Raw genomic sequence first — 24,780 nt, 5'->3', positions numbered from 1 at the left:
AGAAAGTGAGAGAGAGATCTCCACCAAGTTCTCCCCCGCTGCTCCCCGCCGGCACCCGAATCTTTTTTTTCGAGCGGGCAGGTACTCGCTAAGGACAATGCTCACTTGAGTAATTGCCCTTAGAGAGTATGCTCGCTCATCTCTAGTGTGTAGCCATGACCATTTTGCGGCTTCTTTTGCCAAAATTTGGGGTTACAACAAAATCAACCATACAAAAATGAAGCTTGTATTCTAATGAAGAAGTAAAGTTCTTGAGACGGATGTGCAAGATATCTGCAGGCTGAACCGAAGAAGTGACAGGTATTAGTGTATCTTGACGCCACCGGAAGTAGGGGTGGTGTCAAGATACAGGGGGTTTGACAATGCGTTGACGCCCCCTTTTTGTGATTGGCTGCATGGCATTCTGTTTTCGTTCGAGCTCACAGGTCCTGCTGCTGGCCCCGATGTGACAGTAGCCAGCAGTGATGAAGTGGATGCCCTCCACCGCCCCTTGGTAATGCTTACCGCTGCTACTCGTCTCAGTGCTGCTGACAGCTGCTGCCACCACTGTCACCTCAGATTGATTTTAGGGGCGCCGCTGTCGCTCTCCCTGGCGGACCTTCCTCTTCCATATAGCTCCTGCCGTTGGCCGCGCTGCTGACACATCCTGCTCCTGGGCCGATGTTAGCGCACCTTGGTAGTAGGGGGGCTGCTGTCACTCTCACTGCTGGCACATCCTCCTCCTTACAGCTACTGCCGATGCCCGTGCTAATTACAGCTCCTGCTGCCTATTTCCCATTTGATTGCTAGTAGCGGTGGCTGCTGTCAGTGTCCCTGCCAGCTGTTCCTCCTTGTTACAGCTGAAGCTGGTGGAGGCGCTACTGACGGCTCCTGCTCGTGACCCCACTGTAAGAGTAGGCGCCCTCCCAGCAGCGCTCAAATTCAGCGACTACACTCACACCGGCACAAGGAGGACCTGTGAACAGAAGGAAGCCATGAATGCCGTGCAGCCAATCAAAACTAAGGGGCCGTCACCGCCCTGTCAAACTCCCTGTATCTGGACGCCACCTCTATTTGCGGTGGCGTCAAGATACATTAATACTTAAGTGACATTCGCTATTACGGTTTGCAGGCTTCAAGGTGAGGGCGCACACCGCTCATGACATGGCTGGTCACAACTTTCCATAGTGGTAATGTTCTGGATTATGATTTTCTCCAGCAGGCTTCGGGGTATTTTGCCGCTTCCGAATTGTATCGTGTGCACACATCATCGAACCAGATCAGACACAAATGCTGGTCTAAAACTGGGAGAGTCTCTACAATGTATAGAGGCTCAAGCCTTTTATTATAACACATGACAACCGCCCTTCAATGGGCGTGCAACAGATTACATCAGTAACATATAAGATTCTCATTTGTCGGATCATATAGAATCCCCCGCCTCTCTGCCCACCCTCTTCCAAGTGCTGATGTAGCATGGACTTTTGTCCTAGCTCCAGTCATGTCTGTGTAGTTGACAAATCATTGTTTAACTAGCTTGTGTGAGGAGTGGAAGGGGGCCTAGGTAAACACTCAGTATTGAACACAGATCTACACAACACTATGGCCCTTAACTCTTAGAGGCTTCTTGTGCAATTTCTATGTACTCAGAGCAAATACCATGATTAGATTGTGTGTGTGTCCTTTAAACTCCTCAGAGCTAAAAGTCATTACAATAGCAAAATACATTTACGTTATACAAATCGATAAACATTTTATACAAAATAATCATCATGTCTATCACAGTAAGCGTTCGATTATCTGGGGTTTTGAAATTTCAGAAAATGGACATTTACCAAATCCCATGATCGCTGCTGACCTATACCAATCCCATGATCGCTGCTGACCTATACCAATCCCATGATCGCTGCTGACCTATACCAATCCCATGATCGCTGCTGACCTATACCAATCCCATGATCGCTGCTGGCCTATACCAATCACATGATCGCTGCTGACCTATACCAATCACATGATCGCTGCTGACCTATACCAATCACATGATCGCTGCTGACCTATACCAATCACATGATCGCTGCTGACCTATACCAATCACATGATCGCTGCTGACCTATACCAATCACATGATCGCTGCTGACCTATACCAATCACATGATCGCTGCTGACCTATACCAATCACATGATCGCTGCTGACCTACAGTTAGGGCCAGAAATATTTGGACAGTAACACAATTTTCGCGAGTTGGGCTCTGCATGCCACCGCATTGGATTTGAAATGAAGCCTCTACAACAGAATTCAAGTGCAGATTGTAACGTTTAATTTAAAGGGTTGAACAAAAATATCTGATAGAAAATGTAGGAATTGTACACATTTCTTTACAAACACTCCACATTTTAGGAGCTCAAAAGTAATTGGACAAATAAACATAACCCAAACAAAATATTTTTTTTTCAATATTTTGTTGCGAATCCTTTGGAGGCAATCACTGCCTTAAGTCTGGAACCCATGGACATCACCAAACGCTGGGTTTCCTCCTTCTTAATGCTTTGCCAGGCCTTTACAGCCGCAGCCTTCAGGTCTTGCTTGTTTGTGGGTCTTTCCGTCTGAAGTCTGGATTTGAGCAAGTGAAATGCATGCTCAATTGGGTTAAGATCTGGTGATTGACTTGGCCATTGCAGAATGTTCCACTTTTTTGCACTCATGAACTCCTCGGTAGCTTTGGCTGTATGCTTGGGGTCATTGTCCATCTGTACTGTGAAGCGCCGTCCGATCAACTTTGCAGCATTTGGCTGAATCTGGGCTGAAAGTATATCCCGGTACACTTCAGAATTCAGCCGGCTACTCTTGTCTGCTGTTATGTCATCAATAAACACAAGTGACCCAGTGCCATTGAAAGCCATGCATGCCCATGCCATCACGTTGCCTCCACCATGTTTTACAGAGGATGTGGTGTGCCTTGGATCATGTGCCGTTCCCTTTCTTCTCCAAACTTTTTTCTTCCCATCATTCTGGTACAGGTTGATCTTTGTCTCATCTGTCCATAGAATACTTTTCCAGAACTGGGCTGGCTTCTTGAGGTGTTTTTCGGCAAATTTAACTCTGGCCTGTCTATTTTTGGAATTGATGAATGGTTTGCATCTAGATGTGAACCCTTTGTATTTACTTTCATGGAGTCTTCTCTTTACTGTTGACTTAGAGACAGATACACCTACTTCCCTGAGAGTGTTCTGGACTTCAGTTGATGTTGTGAACGGGTTCTTCTTCACCAAAGAAAGTATGCGGCGATCATCCACCACCGTTGTCTTCCGTGGACGCCCAGGCCTTTTTGAGTTCCCAAGCTCACCAGTGAATTCCTTTTTTCTCAGAATGTACCCGACTGTTGATTTTGCTACTCCAAGCATGTCTGCTATCTCTCTGATGGATTTTTTTTTTTTTCAGCCTCAGGATGTTCTGCTTCACCTCAATTGAGAGTTTCTTTGACCGCATGTTGTCTGGTCACAGCAACAGCTTCCAAATCCAAAACCACACACCTGGAATCAACCCCAGACCTTTTAACTACTTAATTGATTACAGGTTAACGAGGGTAACGCCTTCTGAGTTAATTGCAGCCCTTAGAGTCCATTGTCCAATTACTTTTGGTCCCTTGAAAAAGAGGAGGCTATGCATTACAGAGCTATGATTCCTAAACCCTTTCTCCGATTTGGATGTGGAAACTCTCATATTGCAGCTGGGAGTGTGCACTTTCAGCCCATATTATATATATAATTGTATTTCTGAACATGTTTTTGAAAACAGCTAAAATAACAAAACTTGTGTCACTGTCCAATTATTTCTGGCCCTAACTGTATACCAATCACATGATCGCTGCTGACCTATACCAATCACATGATCGCTGCTGACCTATACCAATCACATGATCGCTGCTGACCTATACCAATCACATGATCGCTGCTTCATTTTCAAAACACACTGCCATGGTGAGACATCGCATTTAATATGGGGAACAAATTACCTCAACAGAAAGTTTAGATTTAGCTTTGCATAAAGCTGCAGCCAAGCAGTGATTTTTCTTCCATCCAAAAGCCAGCCTGCTGGGTGGAGAGCGGGTGAACCCCAACGACTTTAATGGTGATGCTATTCGGTTGCATCCAGAGACGGAACTGAACGAGTAGGAAACTGGAATCCCCAGCACAGATGTGAAACCCCCCCCCCCCCCCAAGTAGATTTTTATGTCCTATAGAAATACATGATTCCAAAGAGAAGAGATCTTGAACGCTTTGGCCACGATCACACGGCAGAATCTGATGCAGATAATTCCCACTTTAAAAACCAAGAAAGAGAAGGCTAAACCAGGAATTTCTGCTGCAGATTCACTTGCGGATGGGAAAAATCTGCATGTGTAATTTCTAACACAATTCAACATTAGGGCTGCCTGTCCACGGGCGACGATATGGAAAGCACAGCGCCGGCGTCCACGACCGAAGAATCATAGCGATTCTCTGCTGGCGGGTTTTACATCGCAGCATGCTGAGATTGCCGCAATTCTCTGCGGGGAGCCTATTTATTAGATAGGCTCACCGCTGAGACCTGTCAGCTCTCCATCTTCCTCCCCCGTGGCAGAATATCGCTGGCGATATTCCGCCTTAGCCGTGGACAGGAGGCCTTAGTGACATCTCACTGCGGACAGATAAGCAGGGGTCGCCGGCCAGGCATCAGGTCGGATTCCGCATGCGGAATTCGACCCGGTCGTGTGCATTCGGCCTTATGCTAGGGGTTCAACATCTGTGCTGGAACCTCCATTCGAAGGTTCCGTTGCAATATACCGGAAGAAAATGCACTGCATGCAGTACTTTTTCTTCTGGCAAAATGCCGGCCAACTGAGTGGAAACCGAATGGACACTATTCTAGTCAATGGGGTTCATTTAGTGCTGTTCACTTTCGTCATAAGCTGTACCCATTCAGCCAGGGAATTCCCTTTTCCTGCTCCCCCAATGTACCTCCACAGCAGATGTGAAAGCAGTCTTCCTTGTACTTCCACATATATAGTTAAAGCAGTGATTATTATCTGATGTGTACCCCGTCTTACACTGAACCTTTCAGCAGATTCCACCTTCAGCTAATGGGCATATATACACAATAGTTGCACTACCTTAGTACAAGGTTACGTGGGCCTAATGCATCATATTGCATGGCTCCAGAACGTTGCTTACTTTACTTTGGGTTCTATAGTGCAGCACAGTTTTATGGAACAGATAAACGGCAATGAAGAAGATAAAGCTTACAGAGCCGGGGATCATATTAAGTGCTGCCTTTTGTGTTTCTCCTTCTGCAAGTACCATGATGTACCTGTCACGGCTCCAGCCTGCTAGTCAGCAACTGTTCTGTTCTTTGTCAGGGTTCGCAGCGATTAGCAACTCGCAGTCAGACATCTGAGAAAACTTTATTTTAGGACTTCAATATTAGTGCAGTACAATGCCGCGCCAGGAAAGGGGAGCATGAAACTACTAGAACCATTTATAAAAGCATAAACTAGCACAAGACATCCCGTTATGGGTTAATGATGAAATTATATACGCCGAGTCAGAATTTCCTATGTAATTCAGTCTGCTCTAATCTACTGACCGTTGTGTATGTGGATGAGGAATTAAAGAGAGCCATTTAGTGAGCAGCTCCTGCAACCACAGAATGATCAAAGACGGTCGAGGGTGAGCGCCTGCCTCCATCTGTGGGTAGAGGCAGGATGGCAGCGCTGTGCCCACCATGCACCATCTGTCCTCACAGGTAGCTCCAAAGGCAGTGGAGAGAAGGGGATGAAAGACGTGAGGGGGCTGGAAGGCTACGGGCAGGACTTCGGGGAGTGTGCCAACTGGCATTACTTCTGAGACACAACACACTCCACTTCTTAAACAACAAGGAACCAAAATAATGCTTTAAAATATCATGAATATCTATTGAAGTATTGCTTGAAAGAAGTAAGACTGGGGTGTGCACTTCCTAAGTGCCCATGTGCACGGACATCTATAATTAAAGGGATTGTTCAAGTTATCTATTTAACCCAAAACTTGCAATGATGGCCAATTACATAAAACAAGCAATACTCACCTGCTAGATCCAGCACTATCGCTCCAATCCTTCCTGCCAGACTTGATTTATCCCATTACAGCTGGGACATCCCATTGCCAACATGTGACCGCTGCAGCCAAATGACAAGCATTGGTCCCATATGCAGAATTAAAAAGTAAGAGGGACTTCTTTATTATTACAAACGTTACCCAATATTACACGGCCCAATTTCAAGCCTCAGGCTAACAGCCATATGACATTAATAATTCACAATATACAATAGGCCCATATCGTACCTTTAAACGCGTCTAAGTGAGAACGTGAAGCCTCATAGAGGCACCATACGGCAGCGCATTCATTCTTTACAGGTCCGCTATATCAGCTCTTAGGCACAATTCCAGTTTGCGAACAAGCGGGTGACATTAGCCAGTTTCAAGCAGCCTGTCTAGACAGGCAGATTCATCGTTGACTTTGTTTAACAAGAATCGTCCACATTACTATGTAAAACAGCGAGCGGGGAGTGATTCAGCGTAAAGACAAGTGATCGAGCCAACGATGATCTTTAGTCCTGCAGAACCTGAATGACAAATGAGAAGCGGACGGTTCTGATGTCTGGCGTTTAGACTGAACGATTATCAGTTCGTTAGAACTAATCATTCTGTCTAGAAGCATGTAGTTGGTATGCTGCATAGTCAAAAACAGCACCGAAAGTTCCTTTGGGGCCAAACAACAAGTTGCTACTATCAATTAATGGTCTTCAAATCAAGCTGACAGCGCGCCGGACGTCTATGTTCTATGCTAAGGGTATACACATACATTGTAGTCAGTGCGTTTTTTTGCAGCCATGTTCACTGAAAATGCCTCAAAAACTGATCGCAATAACAGCACTGTGTAAATACAGCCAAGGCAGAAATTACTTGAAATGCAAAAACGTCACAGAAAAGTGCTGTTAATAGAAAAGGCAATCACTTACCTGTAAAAAGAGGTATTAAAAATGAAGGTGTGTCTGCTGAAAGCTTTTCCTTCGGCTTGCAGTCATGCATATGCCCATAAACCGCTAGCCCTGTACACTATGAAGTCTCCATACAAACCAGTCCTGCAACCCATACTGTACAGCACCAGACCTACTGGAGGATGGAGTCATGTGACCATTCTGCACACTACAATAGACATCAATGTTTGAGTTTAGGAACTTTATTAGCAATCATCATTTTGACTTAATAGAATAATTAGGCTAAGAAGTTTAAAGATGTTAATTGAAGTTAGAAAATTAAATCTTTTTCACCCCTCAGAAAGACCCCTCCAGTTTAGCCATGGGTCAGGTACGGTATTCTAAATCACCTCCATTCACAGCCTTCTAATGCCTAATAGCATTGAATAGAATTTGAAGAAGGAAAAAAAAAAAAGGCACACACCACCCAGGAGTAGTACTGGTTATAACATATCGCTAAAGGTAGGGGACGAACATGGCAGACATGCCGGCTTTACTGGACACAAACTCTTTTGGCAAAAAAAAAGTTCCACCCCTAGAGGGAGGAGCTGTTTTACTGCAAAACTCGGCATGCAGTTCCATCTCAGGCAGATATGTAAATGATGAGAGTTGTGGTGATTAGATGAACGGTCTTGTCACCGAAGGCCCTAAAGTGGTTCCCCCTTGGCCTATAATGCGGCTCTCGGAGGCTCCTTGTGTGTGGTGACCTCTTCTTCCGCTTGTGTAGAGCTTGTTGACCACTAGACGCCTCTACGATGCAGAGAAGAGATGTCACCCTGTTACCAGAGTCTGAGAGGTGTGCATGATTGGGATGTGAGAAACTGGACGGTCAACAAACTGCCGCCACCAGGCCGTTCTGACCAGACTGTTAGGAGGTGTTGGGACCATTGGATGTGTGAGGGCACACAAGGGGATTGGGCTCAGCATCATATAATTGTCCAATTACAGGCATTGTGTCCGTTGGAACCAGTTCCGGGCACTTGGCTGAAGTACACATGCACTGCCTTTTATGCCCATCTACCGTCGTATCCATTAGCAGTGGTGTTGTGAATGATTAACCTACTATGGAGTTCAACTGGGTTGTCTTCAGCGACAAATCCAGCTTTAGTTTGGGCATTTATGAGAGCAGTCTTCGTGCCTAAAGATCTAGAGGTAAGCGCCTGCATTATTCCTTTGCTGTGGAACGACACACTGCCCACACTGCTGGTGTGATGGACATCGCATACGACAGTCGGTCTCGCCTAGCAGAGGTACGAGGGAAAATAATAGCTCAGCGATATGTTTAGGACATCCTGCAAACATAAGAATCGCCCCACATGGCGGCGGTATTATTGTATCTTGTCACCACCGCAAGCTAGGGGTTTGACAGGGCTTGCATGGAGGAATGCCCCTGTCACGCCCCTAGCTCCCGATCGGGTGACTTGTCAAAGGTCCTAGCAGAGCAGTGTGTAGTGATTTTTGCTTTGCCAGGTGGGTTAGGGATGTTTTTCTGTTAGGCTTACAGCAGTAACATAGAAGCATTTAGAGCAAATAATGTACGCCTAACACCAAAACATCCCTAACCCTCCTGGCAAGGCAAAAATCACTGCATTGTTTGCCCAGGGAACAGGCTACTTCTTTATGTGGGCGGACTTACAGTGCTGCCAGCAAACTGCTCCACTGATCAGAGTCGGCCCCCCCGGCGCTGATCAGTGCTTACATGTGCCGACTGCCGACTCTCCACTTCCTCCTTGCCGGCCAAGGTCATGGGAAGGGAGAACACAGGTGGCACGGAGAGTCACAGCAAAGTTGCTAAAAGGGAGTGTAGGCGATAGTTTTCCTCAACGGGGAGCGCAGCAGTGACACTACAGCCACCAGGGACAGCGCCGCCGGGGAGAGTGACAGCAGCCACGGTAACAGGAATGGGAGCCCATGGTGAGTGCAGCGTTGCTGGGGGAGGCTGCCGCTGCTGCCTACATTTACAGCGGGGCCAGCAGCACATGTGGTATACTCACATCAGGAGATCACAGTGCAGTGTGCCAGGACCTGCTGTGAGCCCGAGAAAGAGGAGCCTATCAGGAACAGGGGGAGTCACCCCCTTCAAGCACCCTGTATCTCGTCTCCACCACTACTTCTGGTGGTGACAAGATACAACTATACTCATGGCGGCTTCCAAGAGGCGTTTTCCAGCAGGATAATACTCAGACGCACACACAAGGGAGTCACAGGAATGTCCCCAAAACATTGTCACACTTTAGTGGCCTGCCTGGTCGCCAGATTTATCACCAACAGAACATGTATGGGACCATCTGGAACGCTATCTTCGGCAACCTATGAGTTTGCACAGTACAGAGGCTCAGTTACAGCAAATTGCAGCAATACAAAGCAGGATACGATACAGAACCTGTATGCCTCCATGTCCGCCCGTATCACATATTGTATCCAAGCTAGTGGCGGTACAACAGGGTACTAGAGCCTTCATCCCTTCCTGTATCACATCTTACATCCAAGCTAGAGGCGGTACAACAGGGTACTTGAGCCTCCATGTCCGCCTGTATCACATATTGTATCCAAGCTAGAGGCGGTACAACAGGGTACTAGAGCCTTCATCCCTTCCTGTATCACATCTTACATCCAAGCTAGAGGCGGTACAACAGGGTACTAGAGCCTTCATCCCTTCCTGTATCACATCTTACATCCAAGTTAGAGACGGTAGAACAGGGAACTAGAGTCTCCTTTTAAATGTTCAGTTTTGGACAATAAATTCTCCTCCTGCTCGGATACAGTAACCACCTATATTAACGTTACAATCACACAGATACCGCTTAATTTAATTCCAACAACTCCTAGGTGCTTGATGTTTGTTTGACGAGGAGTGTATAATCTGGGTTGGGCCTACCAGAGAAGAACATTCGGTGGTAAGACAGTATGTACCTTCAGTGAGTCGGCCTTTGTCACTGTCCACCAGAAGAAACAGAATAAGATGTGCAGGCCTGAGGGGACCACCCGTCCCGAGCCCGGACCCCCATCTGTCATACAGGAGGGAAATAATTGAAAAACACAAGTGAACAAGAGGATTTCTTTTACAAAGCAGTAAATAATTTGTTTTCAAGTATCTGAAGGAAGCTAATGAAAAACAGAAAACCAGAAGCAAGAAAGAACAGATTGTTCAGGAAATCAGACAGACGTCTAAGGTAACATCACTCAGATATTAGGAGACAACATTGTGACTGGGCTTTGTAAAACACTAAATGATATGCCCTATGCACTGCTAGAAATGTCTATGTAGGCTACATCCACAAGGGAGAGCGCAATATCGAGAAACTAGACCCGAAATCGCACTCGCCAACGTGTGATTGTTACGCCAATGTGAAGAGTTTTTGATTGAAAAATCACATGGTTTCTGTGAAACTGCGATCCTCACGCTCCTATTCGGACCGCAAGTGCTTCCCACGTCAATGGGAAACTGCGCAAGCACTTCGCACGGCATGAGAGTGCCTGCAATGCCTTCCAAGGTCCCATTGATAACAATGGGTGGTGCGTTCCTAGGGAACGCCCAAAGATAGAACATGCTGTGATACTGCAAGGAAAAAAAAGTTACTCGTGTTAATGAATCCAGGCCGAAGAATGGATTTTATATTTGTGCGAGTTTTGTGCACATCGCAAAAACCTCGCACAAGAATACCGCCCGTGTGAATGCGCCGCTGACAAACACTACGAGGCATAGTTTGGCTTTGCTCACATCTTCATCAGCGACATATGCATTACATGGAGAAAAAAATCTATTGTGAAGACAGCCTGAGAAGTTACGATTTTTATTATTATTTTTTACACTAAAACTCCCTAAATCGAGAGAATTCGCTTTCCCTCTGGAGCGCACGCTAAACACTCATAAATAAACGTTTAAATCATGGCTCTTCCCTGTAATAATCCTGCAAAAACAAGTTCCTACACGTTTTACTAGGCCCTAACCCGGGCTCAACCAGAGAGGTTGGCCAGAGACCAGAAAGCACACTTAATGATATAAATATGTAGCAGTATCAGCCAAGTGATCTCTGCTTAACCCCTTCCCTGCATCACGGTGCAGATGGCAGAAGCTGGCAGCATCACAAGATTAAAAGGTCCTTAGCGATATTTAACAGCCCTGCGTTTTATGTGCTAATGCACAATATCAGTTTCCTTGAAGAAACACTGGAGATCACCGATCGTATCGCTTTATGGTGGTTTTCCCTATGACTTAAAATTGCTTCACCAACCATCTGTCCTCCTTGGTGGCGGCTGACCAGGACATGTGACAGCTGCAGCCAATCACTGCCCAGAGCAGTGACCTTCTATAGCTAGTGATTGGCTGCTGCAGTCACATGTCCTGGTCAGCAGCAACCAGGAAGGAAAGTGGTCATGAAGCAATTTAAAATTGTGGGACAACCCTTTTAACCCTTTGCAATCCAATTTTGGATTGAAGGTTTCCTAGGGGGCTCTCTCTTTTTGCCATTATACAATGGCACCATCTGCTGGCTAGAGCCAGTACTGCGGTATGGGACATGCTGAAGAGGCCCCCGACAACAGAACGGCCAGTAATCTACAGTAAGAATACCCTGCCGGACGTCTTCCGACATTGGAGCTGTACAGCCATCAATCAGAATGTCTTTAGACGTCAGACAGTGGATTGAAAAGGGTTAAAAGTTGTATGCCCTGGAATATTCCTTCAGGCTGGTTTCAGTGTCTTTTTTGCAAAACCGCCACATTTTTTCTCAGCAAAACAATGCTGTGTACAATGTTTGCTGAAGGTTAACGGGCTTTCTAGGAAAATACTATTAATGACCTATCCTCAGGCTAAATCATCAATAGTTGATCTGCTGGGGTCGTCTGCTCAGGACCCTGGTCGATCAATTAAATCGGGCAGCCACTGTCAGTGTCGCAATACACAGGGGTAAGAAAGGAATACCGGTGTTCCGACCCTGGTGTAGTGGCCAGCGCCTATAACTACAGGTACAGCTCCCATTCATTTGAATAGAACGCCAGCCTGAGATCAGGTCCTCGATAGTATTTTCCTGGAAAACCCCTGTAATAATTGAATATGAAAACCTGTTCCAACATTGGGGGCGCTTGTAGTATCACATTTCCTTGGCCCATAATATTTTTTGACAATTGCAACAAGTTCTAGGTATGCAGTTTTTTTTCCCCATAATCAAGAGAATGTCAAAGGGAAAAAAAAAACACCCGTGTGACTAAATAAAATAGCACCAATGTAATGCAAGGGTCAAGAGTGCATGTAATTTTTTTGCTTTCTTTTTCTCTCCACTCAAAAAAGCCAGAAAAAAAGGAAAAGGACTAGCGTTAGACCTTGTTCTCACAGTAATACCGCGTGTCAGGTACACACGGTAAAACATGGTTTAAAAAAACATGTAGTGTTGTATCAGCATATGGAGCTGCGTATCACCAGTGTTGCGATCGCGTATGCCTGCGCACGACAGCGTATCTTCTATTGTCTCTAAGCAATGTTGGGTAAAAATGCAGCACATACCCAATACGTGCCTATGGAGAACAATAGGTGAACGTGTAATAGGTGGTAAAATAGAACATGCTGCATTTTTATGCGCATTTACTACGCAATGAATATACGTAATGTACTTTCATTGACCCCATTCACTGATTATGCGCACATAATACGCAATTAAATTACGCTCATGTGAGCCCGAACTTAGGGGAATGTGGTTTAGAGCGTACCTCATTGCTGGAGGTGCATTACAAACAGCAGTAGGAAAAAGAACTCCATGCAATTCCTTATAGAGTCTTCTTCACTAGATCACATATCTCTGTGGTTGAGGAAGCCATGTGAGAGCGCAAGCATGCATATCCCAAAACCGCCATCTGGGATCACTACAGGAGCCGCCACCTAATGAAGGACTTTCTCAACTATCAGCGCACAGACAGACGTACCCATGTTAGGGGTTGCACAAAACAATGTAGTAGGCCGCATGTGCCTCCCGGGGTCTAAAGCGTTGTCTATAGATAGTAGGCTAGAACGTAAAACACGCTTTAGTATACTGTTAAGTTGCAAGAAAGTAACTTAATGATGGACAGAAGCCAAACGTTATTCAACTACATTATAATTACCTACTATCCTCTAATAGAACTACCCTGACAGGGCGGGAAATTCCAGCAAGAATTGATGGTCTAGTTCCAACCAGAATTGTGTAACCGGTCGCAGAAGATATACATCAATGGTGTTCATGACTCAGACCACCACAGAAACCTGCATTTTATGCACAGGCGTCAGACACAGATGACTACAAGAAGTAGTCCTTGATATTCATGAGCTGCAGCTAGCTTAGCCCACCCTTCAGTCACTGATTGCTGTCTGCTTATCACCATGCACAGATGGATAGCTGCAAGTCAGTGACTGAAAGGTGGGAAGGGTGTAGCTAGATGCAGCTCATGAATATTGAGGACTAGTCTTCTATGAGGTTGCTATTAATAAAATGCAAGCGGTAGATAAATTACTATTAACTTAAGGACTCTGATTTTATTCTGCAGGTATGAAAATAGGGCTTTCATAAGAAACTAGGCACCCCAATTTTAAAAAAGACAACAAACTGGAGCAAGAACTAAGATCACAGACTGAACATGAGTCAACAGTGTGATGCAGCGGCAAAAAAGGCAAACACAATTCTGGGATGTATTAAGAGAAGCATAGAGTCTAGATCACGTGAGGTAATTATCCCTCTACTCTTCTTTAGTCAGACCCTATCTGGAATACTGTGTCCAGTTCTGGGCACCCCACTTTAAAAAAGACAAAACTAGAGCAAGTTGAGAGAAAAGCTACCAGGATGGTGAGCGGTCTGCAAATCATGTCCTATGAAGAACGGTTAAAGGATTTGGGAATGTTTAGCTTGCCAAAAAGAAGGCTGAGAAGAGACTTAATATCTGAAGGGCTGTTACGGTGCAGAGGGATCAGACCTATTCTCATTTGCACCAGGAAAGACTAGAAGCAATGGGTTGAGACTGAAAGGGAGGAGACACAGATCAGATATTAGACAGTGAGGGGGATCAATGAGTGGAACAGGTGACCACAGGAGGGGGTGAGTTCTCCTTCAATAGAAGTCTTCAAAACAAAGGCTGGACAGACATCTATGTCTGGGATGCATTGAAAAGAAAGAAAAATCCCCTTAAAAGTTTGCCGTTTCTCTCTAGACACATAGGCTACCTGGTTCCTGAGCGTTGCCCAGCCCTGTTGTAAAGTTCCTACACGATAGACATTGTTATCACAGTGGGACTGTGTTAGCGATCTTAAAACAACAAGTTCTCAAATATCAATATTTCTTGGACTGCTTTAATAGAATAAATCCATTTAATTTAGACTTTGCTACAACTAAAACGGATAGGAGTAGATGTAAAAGAAAATATAAAAATGACGACAAGTAGAGCGCAAGTTAAAAAACCGGCTGCTCTCTGAAAAAGCATTTTAGCAAAGAGCAGGTTCTTGTGGACGTCCTTCCTATTGTGCGAGAGATAAAGGATGTAGCCTGGAACAGCGAGTTCTCGGCTATTATATCAGTACTAATGTACAACTAGACCATCTTCTTGCTCCCACTCTTCAGACCTCAACAGCTGGACACAATTTCCACAAAGTCTGCAAGTGCAACGAGGCCGGCACTTCATGTAGGCACTTATACACAGCACAATAGCTCATATCTTAAGAGCTCTAATAACCTTCCATTTTCTAATATTCAAGTTGAAAGCTACTGGGATACAAAGTTGTATCAATAAGAGACCTTCTTTAAGGCCCGCTTTGGTAAAGATATCATATGCTGCCACTCCACGTAGGCTTTAATGGAAGGAAGGACTTTCAAAATGCTTAAACGTGATGAAAGAAACTGTAGAGTCATCAAATCCAAGGCCAGAGAAGCTCTGACAATCTGGATTATTCCAATACACACAAGTGATTCTGTGAGATGTGCTTCACCAGCAGGAATCGGGAATGTTAGAGGAACATACACGAGAGGCATTCAAGCTGGAACTAGTGTAATGTGCTATCAAGTAGGCAAGATTTACTCGTGGGTTCTTGGGTTTCTTTTAGAAGAAAAAAAAGTGTGTAGAAATCTGTAACGCTTAATGGAATTTGCCTTTAACCCCTTAACGGCTGCCCCATCGGGAAACTACGTCCTCAGAAAGTGGGCTTTAATCCTAGAGGACGTAGTTTTATGCATACTCTTTGGATTAATGCCCACTGGCCTGCTCCATGCTGTCGGTGCCTGCAGGTAGCCGACAGCATGGAGCGGTCATCCCAGGATGCGGGCAGTCCCCCCCGGTATTGCGATCGGCGATATCCAATGGATACCAACGGTCGCCGAAAGCCTGAAGCAGTGACGGGTGGCCTCGTTGAGCGGTCCCCGATCACGTGATAAAAAGGTAGCGATCTACCTTAGGCCGGTCTCACATGACCGGATAGGGATTACGGATTCCGCATGCATCTGATCCGCGCTAATACGCAGATGAAGCGCATTGGATTACACAATACTGCTCACATTAGCGGGTTGGAATTGTGTAATCCACTCGCGGAAAAGAGAACGCAGCAGGTTCTATTTTACCACAGATATCCGCAACATAGAGCCCATTGTGCTCCATGGTCACGGATATACCCGAAGCCCATACGCAACTACATTGTATACGGGCTGCGGGTACCCGCGTCATCGCTAAGCGACTGTGCGGGAAATACAAATTTTAAAAAAGTACTGCGAATGACCACCTGTGTGAGTAGGCAGTTATGCGCAGTGCAATAGGCGGCCGTATGCAGGGACACAGCCGGGCTCACAGCTGGGATCTGCTGCAGGCCTCCGCAAGCGGATTCCACCTACGGCTGCGTGAGCCCGGCGTTATTCAGACCGCTACCTGTGATACGCAATTTACAAGAAGCCCCGGGAACGCTCGCCTTCCTGCAGTTCCAGGAGCACCTTGTTGAGCGTCTTCTGTGCGAGACCACCGCACCTCATCAAGCTTACGGAGACTCACAGAGCGCCACTTTTTACACCCTATACCCACCACGGAGGTCAAGAAATGACCCCCAAAAAGCATGAGAGGAGGGGAGATACCCGGTTTTATTGCCCCATGTACCCATCCCAACCAGCCTCCGTAATTACCCGTCTTCGGAAATACCACACAGTTCACATTATTACTTTTATCTAAGATTTGGGGAACGCCGAAAAGGGCGCGGAGTGTGTGGGGGAGGGACGGGGGATTTTTCGGGAGTCAATTTTTATTCCGTACAAATGAACAATGGGGCCTTGAATTTATTCAGTTCTGCCCTGAAATCCAACGGGTGTTCCCTGTATTACAGGCCTAACCATGTGTCCTATAAGTAGATTAGGGCCACAATGGGTATGTTTTTGAACACAGGACAAACGGGGGTATCCATTTTGGGGTGAAGGTCTTCATTTCTATGTAAACTGTACAAAAAAAACCAGTTTTTAAATTGACAAAATTGCCAAAAAAATGAAAACCGTAATTTTTTCCTTCTGCTTTGCTTAGATTTATTCAAAAACTGTGGGGTCAAAATACGCAGTACACCCCTAGATGAATTCATTAAGGGGTCTAGTTTTTAAAATGGGGTCATTTGAGGGGGTTCTTTATCGTTTTAGACGCTCAATGGCTCTATAAGTGGGCAATGGGGCCTGGAATTTATTCCGTTGTACCCTGAAATCCAACGGGTGCTCCTTCCATTATAGGCCTAGCCATGTGTCCTTTAAGTAGATTAGGGCCACAAGGGGTATGGTTCTGAGCACGGGACAAACAGGGGTATCCATTTTGGGGTAAATGTCTTCATTCCTATGTGTGCTGTACAAAAAAAACTGTTTTTAAATTGATACAACTGCCAAAAAAATGAAAATTGTAATTTTTTTCCTACTGCTTTGCTTAGATTTATTCAAAAATTGTAGGGTAAAAATACACAGTACACCCCTAGATAAATTCGTTAAGGGGTCTAGTTTTCAAAATGGGGTCACTTGTGGTGGTTCTCTTTGGTTTTGGCCGCTCAAGAGCTCTCCAAATGTGCTATGGGGCCTAAAAGGACTTCAAGCAAAATTTATGTTCTGAAAAACACCGACTACTCCTTTCATTTTGGGCCCCGTTGTGCATCCAGACATAAGACTAGGGCCACAATGGGTATTTCTTTGAACACGGGAGAAACGGGAGTATCCATTTTGGGGTGTAAATCCTCATTTTCATGGGCAATATAGGAAAAAAATATGTCTTTAAAATGACATATTTGCAAAACTATGAAATTTTATTTATTTTTTCTCCTCTAAATTGAATTAATTCCTGAAAAAAACCTGTAGTGTCAAAATACTCATGACACCCCTCAGTGAATACATTAAGGGGTGTAGTTTTTAAAATGGGGTCATTTGGGGGGGGGGGATCTATTATTCTGACACTCATGAGCCTTTGCAAACTTGGCTTGGTGCAGGAAAACAAAGTGTTCCTCAAAATGCTGAAAAGTAATGTTAAATTTGTACGTCCTAAAAATGGTTAAAAAAAAACAAAAAAAAAAAAACACAAAAGTTTTTCAAGTGTGCATTCAGAATAAAGTAAACAGATGGAAATATATATCTTATCAAAAAGTACAGTATGTTTGGACATATTTGAGATATTACAGTTGAAAATTTGAAAAAAATGACATTTTTCAAAATTTTTCCAATATTGGTACTTTTAATAAATATACACAAATTATATCGGTCTCTTTTTACAACCAAAATGAAGTACAACATGTGGCGAAAAAACAATGTCAGAATCACTTGGATATGTAAAGCCTTTACGGAGTTATGCTACGTTGAACGATGCATGTCAGATTTCCAAAATTTGGCTCCGTCACTAAGGGGTTAATATCTGGTTTTTAAAAGGGGGGGGGGGGGGGGGGAGTATAATGACAATTAAAAACAGACACGGATACTTCTAGGATAGCAGCTAAGACTACTGGTAGCATCTACAGCACCAGGTATCACTATCCAGATCATTGCTCTATGCCGACAAGATCTAAAAAGCAAGGAGAACATCAGCACAAAGGTGGGTATCTGGTAATATAGTATGTAAGGCCGGAAAAAAAAAAAAAGACATGTCTACTAAGTTCAGCCTATTACCCCCTAATATTGATCCAGAGGAAGGCAAAAAAAAAAGATGTATAACCCAATTTCCAGGAATGTTCATCTACTGGGAATGATAAGCTGATCCTAAAAAGGTGCTAATGCTCACAAGCTCCAATATTCATACTGCCAAAATAGTGCTGCAACCATCTTCCTCTAAGGGAGGTACCACATGAACAGATTTTAATTGCGGAATCCGAAATTAGCATCTGCACAGACTTTCCATGGCAAGACTCACGCATTGAAAGGCATGCAATTTTGATTTTTCCTTCACACTCACAGATACAAATTGCGTATTCCACGAGCGGAAGAAAAATCATGGCATGCTCTATTTTGCCGCAGAGAGCCTCCATTGAAGCCAATGAAGGCGTCTGACCCATGGCACGGGAATTTCTGAAATTACAACCAATTACACAAATAGCCTCTATAAGAAGATATCTGATTATCCATTCCAACAATAGGCTTTATTTTGGTAGATAAACTTGTTGCCGTGGGATACGTCCCAGCAGCATTGTCCACTTTGGCGTCCATGCATGGATTAGTTTCCTCCACTCCATCCTATATACGAGGTTGATTTGGCACACTTTAAATGTACATTTTCATATGCGTGCAGCAGACGCACACGCCCGGATTTAAATGGCCATTTAGCCTACTGAGGTCCGGATGTGTTCTTTTTTTCAGGGAATTGCGCAGTGTGTTGCACACGCATTTGCACACTTCCCATAGACTTCTATGGGGACCCTTGGTTTTATTTCTTTGCACACGCAAAATCGGAGAGGACAATAAATCTATTCAAATCAATGTGTTCTATTCTCTGCGTATTGTGCCCATGTGAAGCTGACCTAATACTCAAAATTAAACCCCATGTGTTGTTTTACTACAGATGATGACGACAACATCTAACAACTACTTGGTCTTGACCCAACCCAGGAAATTAAATGCTGCTACATGATCACAACTAGTACCTCTCTAAGGCTGGTTCCCCAGGATGTATTCTCAGCGGAAATCTCACAGTTTTGCCGCAGTGAAAAACTGCAAGACCTCAAACGGGAAAGTGCAGCTTCAAAACCTGCGGCACTTAGCTGCGGCTTTTGGAGCGGCTTGGCCGTATGCTTTTCCGTTGTGGCCGGCTCCTCCATAGAGAGGAGCGCGGCCGCAACGGGGGGGGGGGGGGGGGGGGAGGCATGCTGCGGCCTGGGGAATCCACAGTGCCGGCTAATGCCGGCTTTGCCGTGATGGATTGACCATCCCGTTTGGATGAGATTTTTGACAAATCTCGTCCACATGGCTGGCGAATCCCAGAATTAGGGGCCACAGGCGGATTTACCGCAGCAAGAATCCGGACGGAATTTCCGCTGCAAATCCGCCCTGTGTGAACCCAGCCTAAAGACGGTTTCACATCTGCATTGGAACCTCCGGCCGGAGGTTCCATCACAGATGCGGCTGAAACTACTGGAACAAAAAGTACTGCATGCAGCACTTTTTCTTCTGTCCAAATCTCGGGCAGCTGGGCGGAAAAACGAGCGGAGCCCATTAATGTCAAAGGGCCCGACAGTGGCACTTAGAACCGTTTGGCTGTGGAGATTCCCCTTTCATGCTTCCCGAATGGAGCAGCAAGCGGTATCCCCAGAGCAGGTGTGAAAACAAACACTACAAAGTAAATGTCCTTTTTCAAATCGTTTTCTTCCCATAACCGTTCCACAACTTTCACAGATAAGAGACAAATAAACACTGAATAATAATCTTTATTTATATGGCGCCAACATTTTCCGCAGCGCTTACAATACAGGGGAAATAACACAAGACCACGGTTACATGTAGTAATCAGTTGGTGGAAACAATAGGGGTGCGGGTCCTGCTCCAACGAGCTTACATACTACAAGTAATGGGGGGATACAGAAGGTAAAGGGGCTGGAGATGTGCACTGTATGGGGAGATGGAGAGTGAGGGATGCTATACACATAGACAATGGGCAGGCCGTATAGTAGCGGAATCGGTATAACTGCAGGGGGAGGTTGATTACAGCTAGCAAGGATTGCAGTCAGTAGGTCAGGGAGCATGTTATCAGGCGGAGTACAGAGGGATTTGGTTTAGGGGACACTGTATGCCTCCCTGAAGAGGTGTTTTTAGAGCACGCCTGAAGTACTGCGAGTCCTAGATTGCTCGGATATTTTTTAGTAGCGCATTCCAGAGGACCGGTGCTGCTCTGGAGAAGTCTTGGAGGCGGGAATGAGAGGTTCGAATTAATGGGGCGCTCAGTCTGATTTCATTAGTAGAGCGGAGAGCCCGGGCTGGGAGATGAATTGAGATGTAGAAAGCCATGCGGGGGTGGTGTGCTGTCAAGCGCTTTGTGGATGAAGGTAGTGGGTTTAAATTGTATTCTGTATTTGATGGGCAGCCAGTGGATTAAAAGTAGTGCAAGACCAGTAGATTAACCTCAACCGAATGCCATCAAGGAAGAAACAGCTAAGGGCTTCAGAAACTGCGTTTTTGGCTCAATGAAGTGAAATTGTTAACCAAACATTACATGTAACAGATTCAGGAACTGTGAGGTAATAAGTAGTCCAGCAATGTTCACGCTGTGTTTTGTTTCTATAGCAATATCTAGGCTTTGGCTAAATAAAAAGTTTTGGGTCATAAATAAAACTTTTATGGACCTTAAAATTTCCAGAGACGTTAAATCCTATTGACATGTGTATGATGCACAGGATGAGCACAAGGTGAGGACCAATGCACCACACGGTCACAAAACACAAACATTTTCACCGTTACATTGCCAAGTTTTTCCTAAATATTTTTTTAATGGTGAAGTGGTTACAGGTGAAATACATGTGTATGATGTATGAGTTTCCCCTGTACATTTTTTTAAAGCCATGTGAATGAAGCATAAAAGGGCTCCCAGCAGGAATCTGAACTATTATTCAGTGCAAATGCACGTGTCAACTGGACGACGAACGGGAATATGTTCGCTTCTGCATGCACAATACTGAGCGATGGATCGGCCCGTGTACAGACTGCCTGTTTACTGCGAATGGAGATGGGTGGGCTGGAACAATCCCCGTCCGCTCCAGCTCCATTCACTCAGTGATGACCGTTCTGTGTAAAAGCACAGGAATGATTATCGCAGGCACGACATGTCGCCGTGTGTGAAGAGCCCTACGGGTGCCTTCACACGGCACGCGGTAAAACCCACAGCAAATCTGAAGCCAATTGTGCAGATATCGCTGTGCATTTGCCGCAGGTATTCCAAATGTTGTAATCCGCAGTCAAAATCCGCAGCATGAATAGTCAATGCTGGAGATTCAGAATCAGCAGCGCAATTTACACAAATTGTGGATCCTGTGCGGAAGTTTTCTGTTCCACGTGGACAACATTTTTGAACTCTCCTCCACATGGTTTGCACTGTAAATGCTGTGAAATTTCTGCAGAAAAATCCACCGTGCAGATTTCACAGCATTTCTGGCGTGTTTGAAGCCACGCTTGCAGATACCGATCCTTCTCTTGTGGTCTTCTGCAATGGATTCCGGTCAAGTCCGTGCATCCTGCTGGTGAGCCGCTTCATTTTCTCTGTAAAGTCGATCTTATGCCCCCTGCACACGGCAGAGCACGATTTGGCATGTGGAATCCCGCACCGGAATCCGGCTCTGGCAGTAGCCGGCGTTCGCGTGTCCACGCTCTGACGTCATCTTTTCTGTACTGTGGATAGACCTGGCAGCTCGCCGTTGCACACATGCACTACAGATTTTTTCCCCCCGGAAGCCGTCAGTGTGGAGCCGGCATGAAAATGGAGCATGCTACGATTTTTCCTCCGTGAGTGGAAATCGCAATTGATTTTTGCTTGTGTGTAGGAAGTAGCAGATCTCCATAGGAAGTAAAGGGTGGTATTTTCGGCGAATTCGCAATGAGGACGCTGACCGCGAATTCCGCAGCAAATATCCGCCCGTGTGCAGGAGGCCTTAGGTTTACATAATCTGTTCACCCAGAAAGCAAAAGCCATCCTAGAATGGCAGAAATCCTTCCTGATCATAACCGGCAAATCAGAATGAACCCTGGATGAAACTTCTACATTAAACTCCGTACACCTAAAATAATGGGCCTCACTAATCAGAACTGGCTACAAGAACCACCGGCTTCATCACTTTCATGTCTGAAACTTCTCTGGCAAACGAAAGCTGAGCCTTGAAAAACACAGTGGGCCTCATTTATCAGAACTTTCTTAAATAGATCCATATTTTAAAGGGCTTTAATTTTTTTTTTTTTGTAATTGATGACCTAACCTGAAGTGATGAAGCTAGAACGGATTACAAGAGAGCTACAGGTCCATCCCAGTCCACTGCAGAGTGTACGGTGCTGTAATACTTCTGGGGTGCCACGGCCTCTTAGGTCAGCTGATTGCCAAGAGTGCCAGACCCCTACTGATCCCATAATCATGACTTGATAGGTCATTAACCCCTTTAAATGAGAAATCCCTGCAACCAACAGATGGAGCTCAAGAGCCGACTGCATACTTGCTTTCTAATTCAGCAAATGTAAGAAGTAAGCTCTCTCCATCGTGATGGCCTAGCAGGCAGCAAAAATTAAATGGTTAAAAATGTATCTTTCTGCAGGCAATTTGAAATTCTGTATTAGGGTTGCTTCACACGGGCGATATCGCCACGAGAAAATTGCAACGAAATTGTGGGTTTTTTTCCCTCACGATTTTTGAGCATCAGAGCTGCTTTTTCACGCAAAAACATATCTACCACTTGCGATTTTCTCACGCGATTTTGCAGCTTTTTTTCTTAGCGTAAAAGTCAATAGGACTTTTTTAATGTTAAAAACGCATCACACAAAAAGGAGGCTACAGAGGAAAACATGAGGGGGGGGGGGACGCAGAAAGATCGGACATGCAGTGATTTTTTTTCTTGCAACATTGCATGAGTGAAAACATCGCAAATGTGAAGGAAGCCATTAAAAAAAATCATTAGTTTCGTAATTCTGTGTTTTTTCTCACTCTCACATTGTGCGAAAATCATGCCATTTTATCGCCCGTGTGAAACCGGCCTTAGAAAAAGTGAAACCAACCGCTATAAGCCCATGTGAAAAAATTAACCAGTACAGAATTTTACACATATAAATAGACTCCAAGAAATATATATTGACATGCCAGCAACATGGACTTAATTAAAAATACAAACAACTTACTTAATGGAGTTCCTGAAGTGGTCCTCAGCTGGACTCTTTACGGTACAACTGTTGAGTAGCCAGAGATCCGCCTGCTCGGCACGCTCTGTGGGGTGGAGGGGCAGAGGTCACTACAGAGAAACAGTAACTTACAGTCTGAAAGAAAGAGTTCACTTACTGAAGATAAAAATAAGGCTCCATTCAAACCTGCACCCAACTCCTGGGGTCACTTACATTCTTCAGCTTAGTCCCCAGGGGCAATGCAGGAACTGCTGGGGGACCCAAATGTGGCAGAGAGACTCGATTGGCTACAATGGGGCCCATCCGGCTTGCAACATTCTGGATGAAATAGCGCAGCATGCTGCACTAACGTATCCAGGTTTATTCTGTAATCCAGGATCTGTGCCAGAGGCATAGCAAGAGTTGGCAGCTACCCATATGGTTGACTACAGTTCCCATCTTGCATTGCTGGCATATATTCCATTGTGTTCCCCTCCCTTTGCATTCCCATGGCTGCATAAGGGGTATTCCGGTTTTTTATTATTATTGCTTGGAACCCCCATCCATCAGTCTATCATCCGACTGTGTATCACCACGTCTGTGGTCACATCAGGACGTAGGAGCGCTGGCCTCAATTCCATTGAAATCAATGGGAATGCCACACTTCTCTTACGGACTGAATCTGACATCTTAAACACAAGAAAAGCAGGAAGTGTAAGAAAAGTGCGGCGTTCTTACTGATGTCAAGTGAAGTTGAAGCTGGAGTGAAGCTGGTCCTCTCAATTACTGTGGTGGCCACTGAGGACATCCAGCCGGCTGCACGTTGACAGCGCGCTGGACAATGTTATGTTGGATGCAAGCCCCAAGCAGATCCCTGTCCAACAAACTGGTCGCCTATCCAGAGGACAGGTCATCACCTCAGAAAGTCCAGAATACCTCTTTAAGAAAAAACACCCAACACTTGTACATCCCCTGCTGTTCTCTCTCACTGCTGAGTCTCTCATGTCAGTTCCTGGTGTCAGCCTCCTAGAACTTCTAGTGTTGGAACTGAGCATGCTCGATCAGATAAGTGAAGTGGCATAAGAGGTCGTAACCATAGGCATCACATTTTAGGTCAATGAGTCATTATGTGGGATACTTAGAGGATTTCATTACCATATACTGAAGACTTAAGGCCCAATTAGACAGCGATTCTCGCTTAAAACTCTATTGAGCGATGACCGTTGCATCTAAATGTACGGACATCGTGCAGTTTTAGAGCGATGAACTTCTATCAGTTGGGCAGGCTGCTATCACAGTCGGCAGCGCTGATAAGATTCTTTCAGCTCGTGCCCCACTGGTAGTTCACGCGAGCTGTAAGCGAGGAGAGCAATGCAGCTGTTTCCTTAAGCAAAACAGCTGTATTGTTCCCCGAGTGATAGCGGCGGGGTCCCACTCTGCCTGCATAGCTCTTTAGTAACTACCTTAAT

At 45.1% G+C, this 24,780-nt stretch overlaps 1 protein-coding gene across 1 annotated transcript in view; it reads right to left on the bottom strand.

The window, feature by feature from the left end:
• CDKAL1 (CDK5 regulatory subunit associated protein 1 like 1) overlaps positions 1 to 24,780 on the bottom strand; it is a 596,376-nt gene that overhangs the window by 518,069 nt on the left and 53,527 nt on the right. Inside the window, exon 4 of the mRNA XM_066579425.1 lies at positions 23,333 to 23,417. Within this exon, the coding sequence (XP_066435522.1) occupies positions 23,333 to 23,417 (85 nt within the window). The remainder of the gene's footprint in view (positions 1 to 23,332; positions 23,418 to 24,780) is intronic.

Source organism: Eleutherodactylus coqui, chromosome 9 (assembly GCF_035609145.1).
Source record: "Eleutherodactylus coqui strain aEleCoq1 chromosome 9, aEleCoq1.hap1, whole genome shotgun sequence".
NCBI classification, from domain to species: Eukaryota; Metazoa; Chordata; class Amphibia; order Anura; family Eleutherodactylidae; genus Eleutherodactylus; species Eleutherodactylus coqui.
The sequence above is the reverse complement of the archived record's forward strand: the minus strand, read 5'-3'. Positions and strand labels throughout refer to the sequence as shown.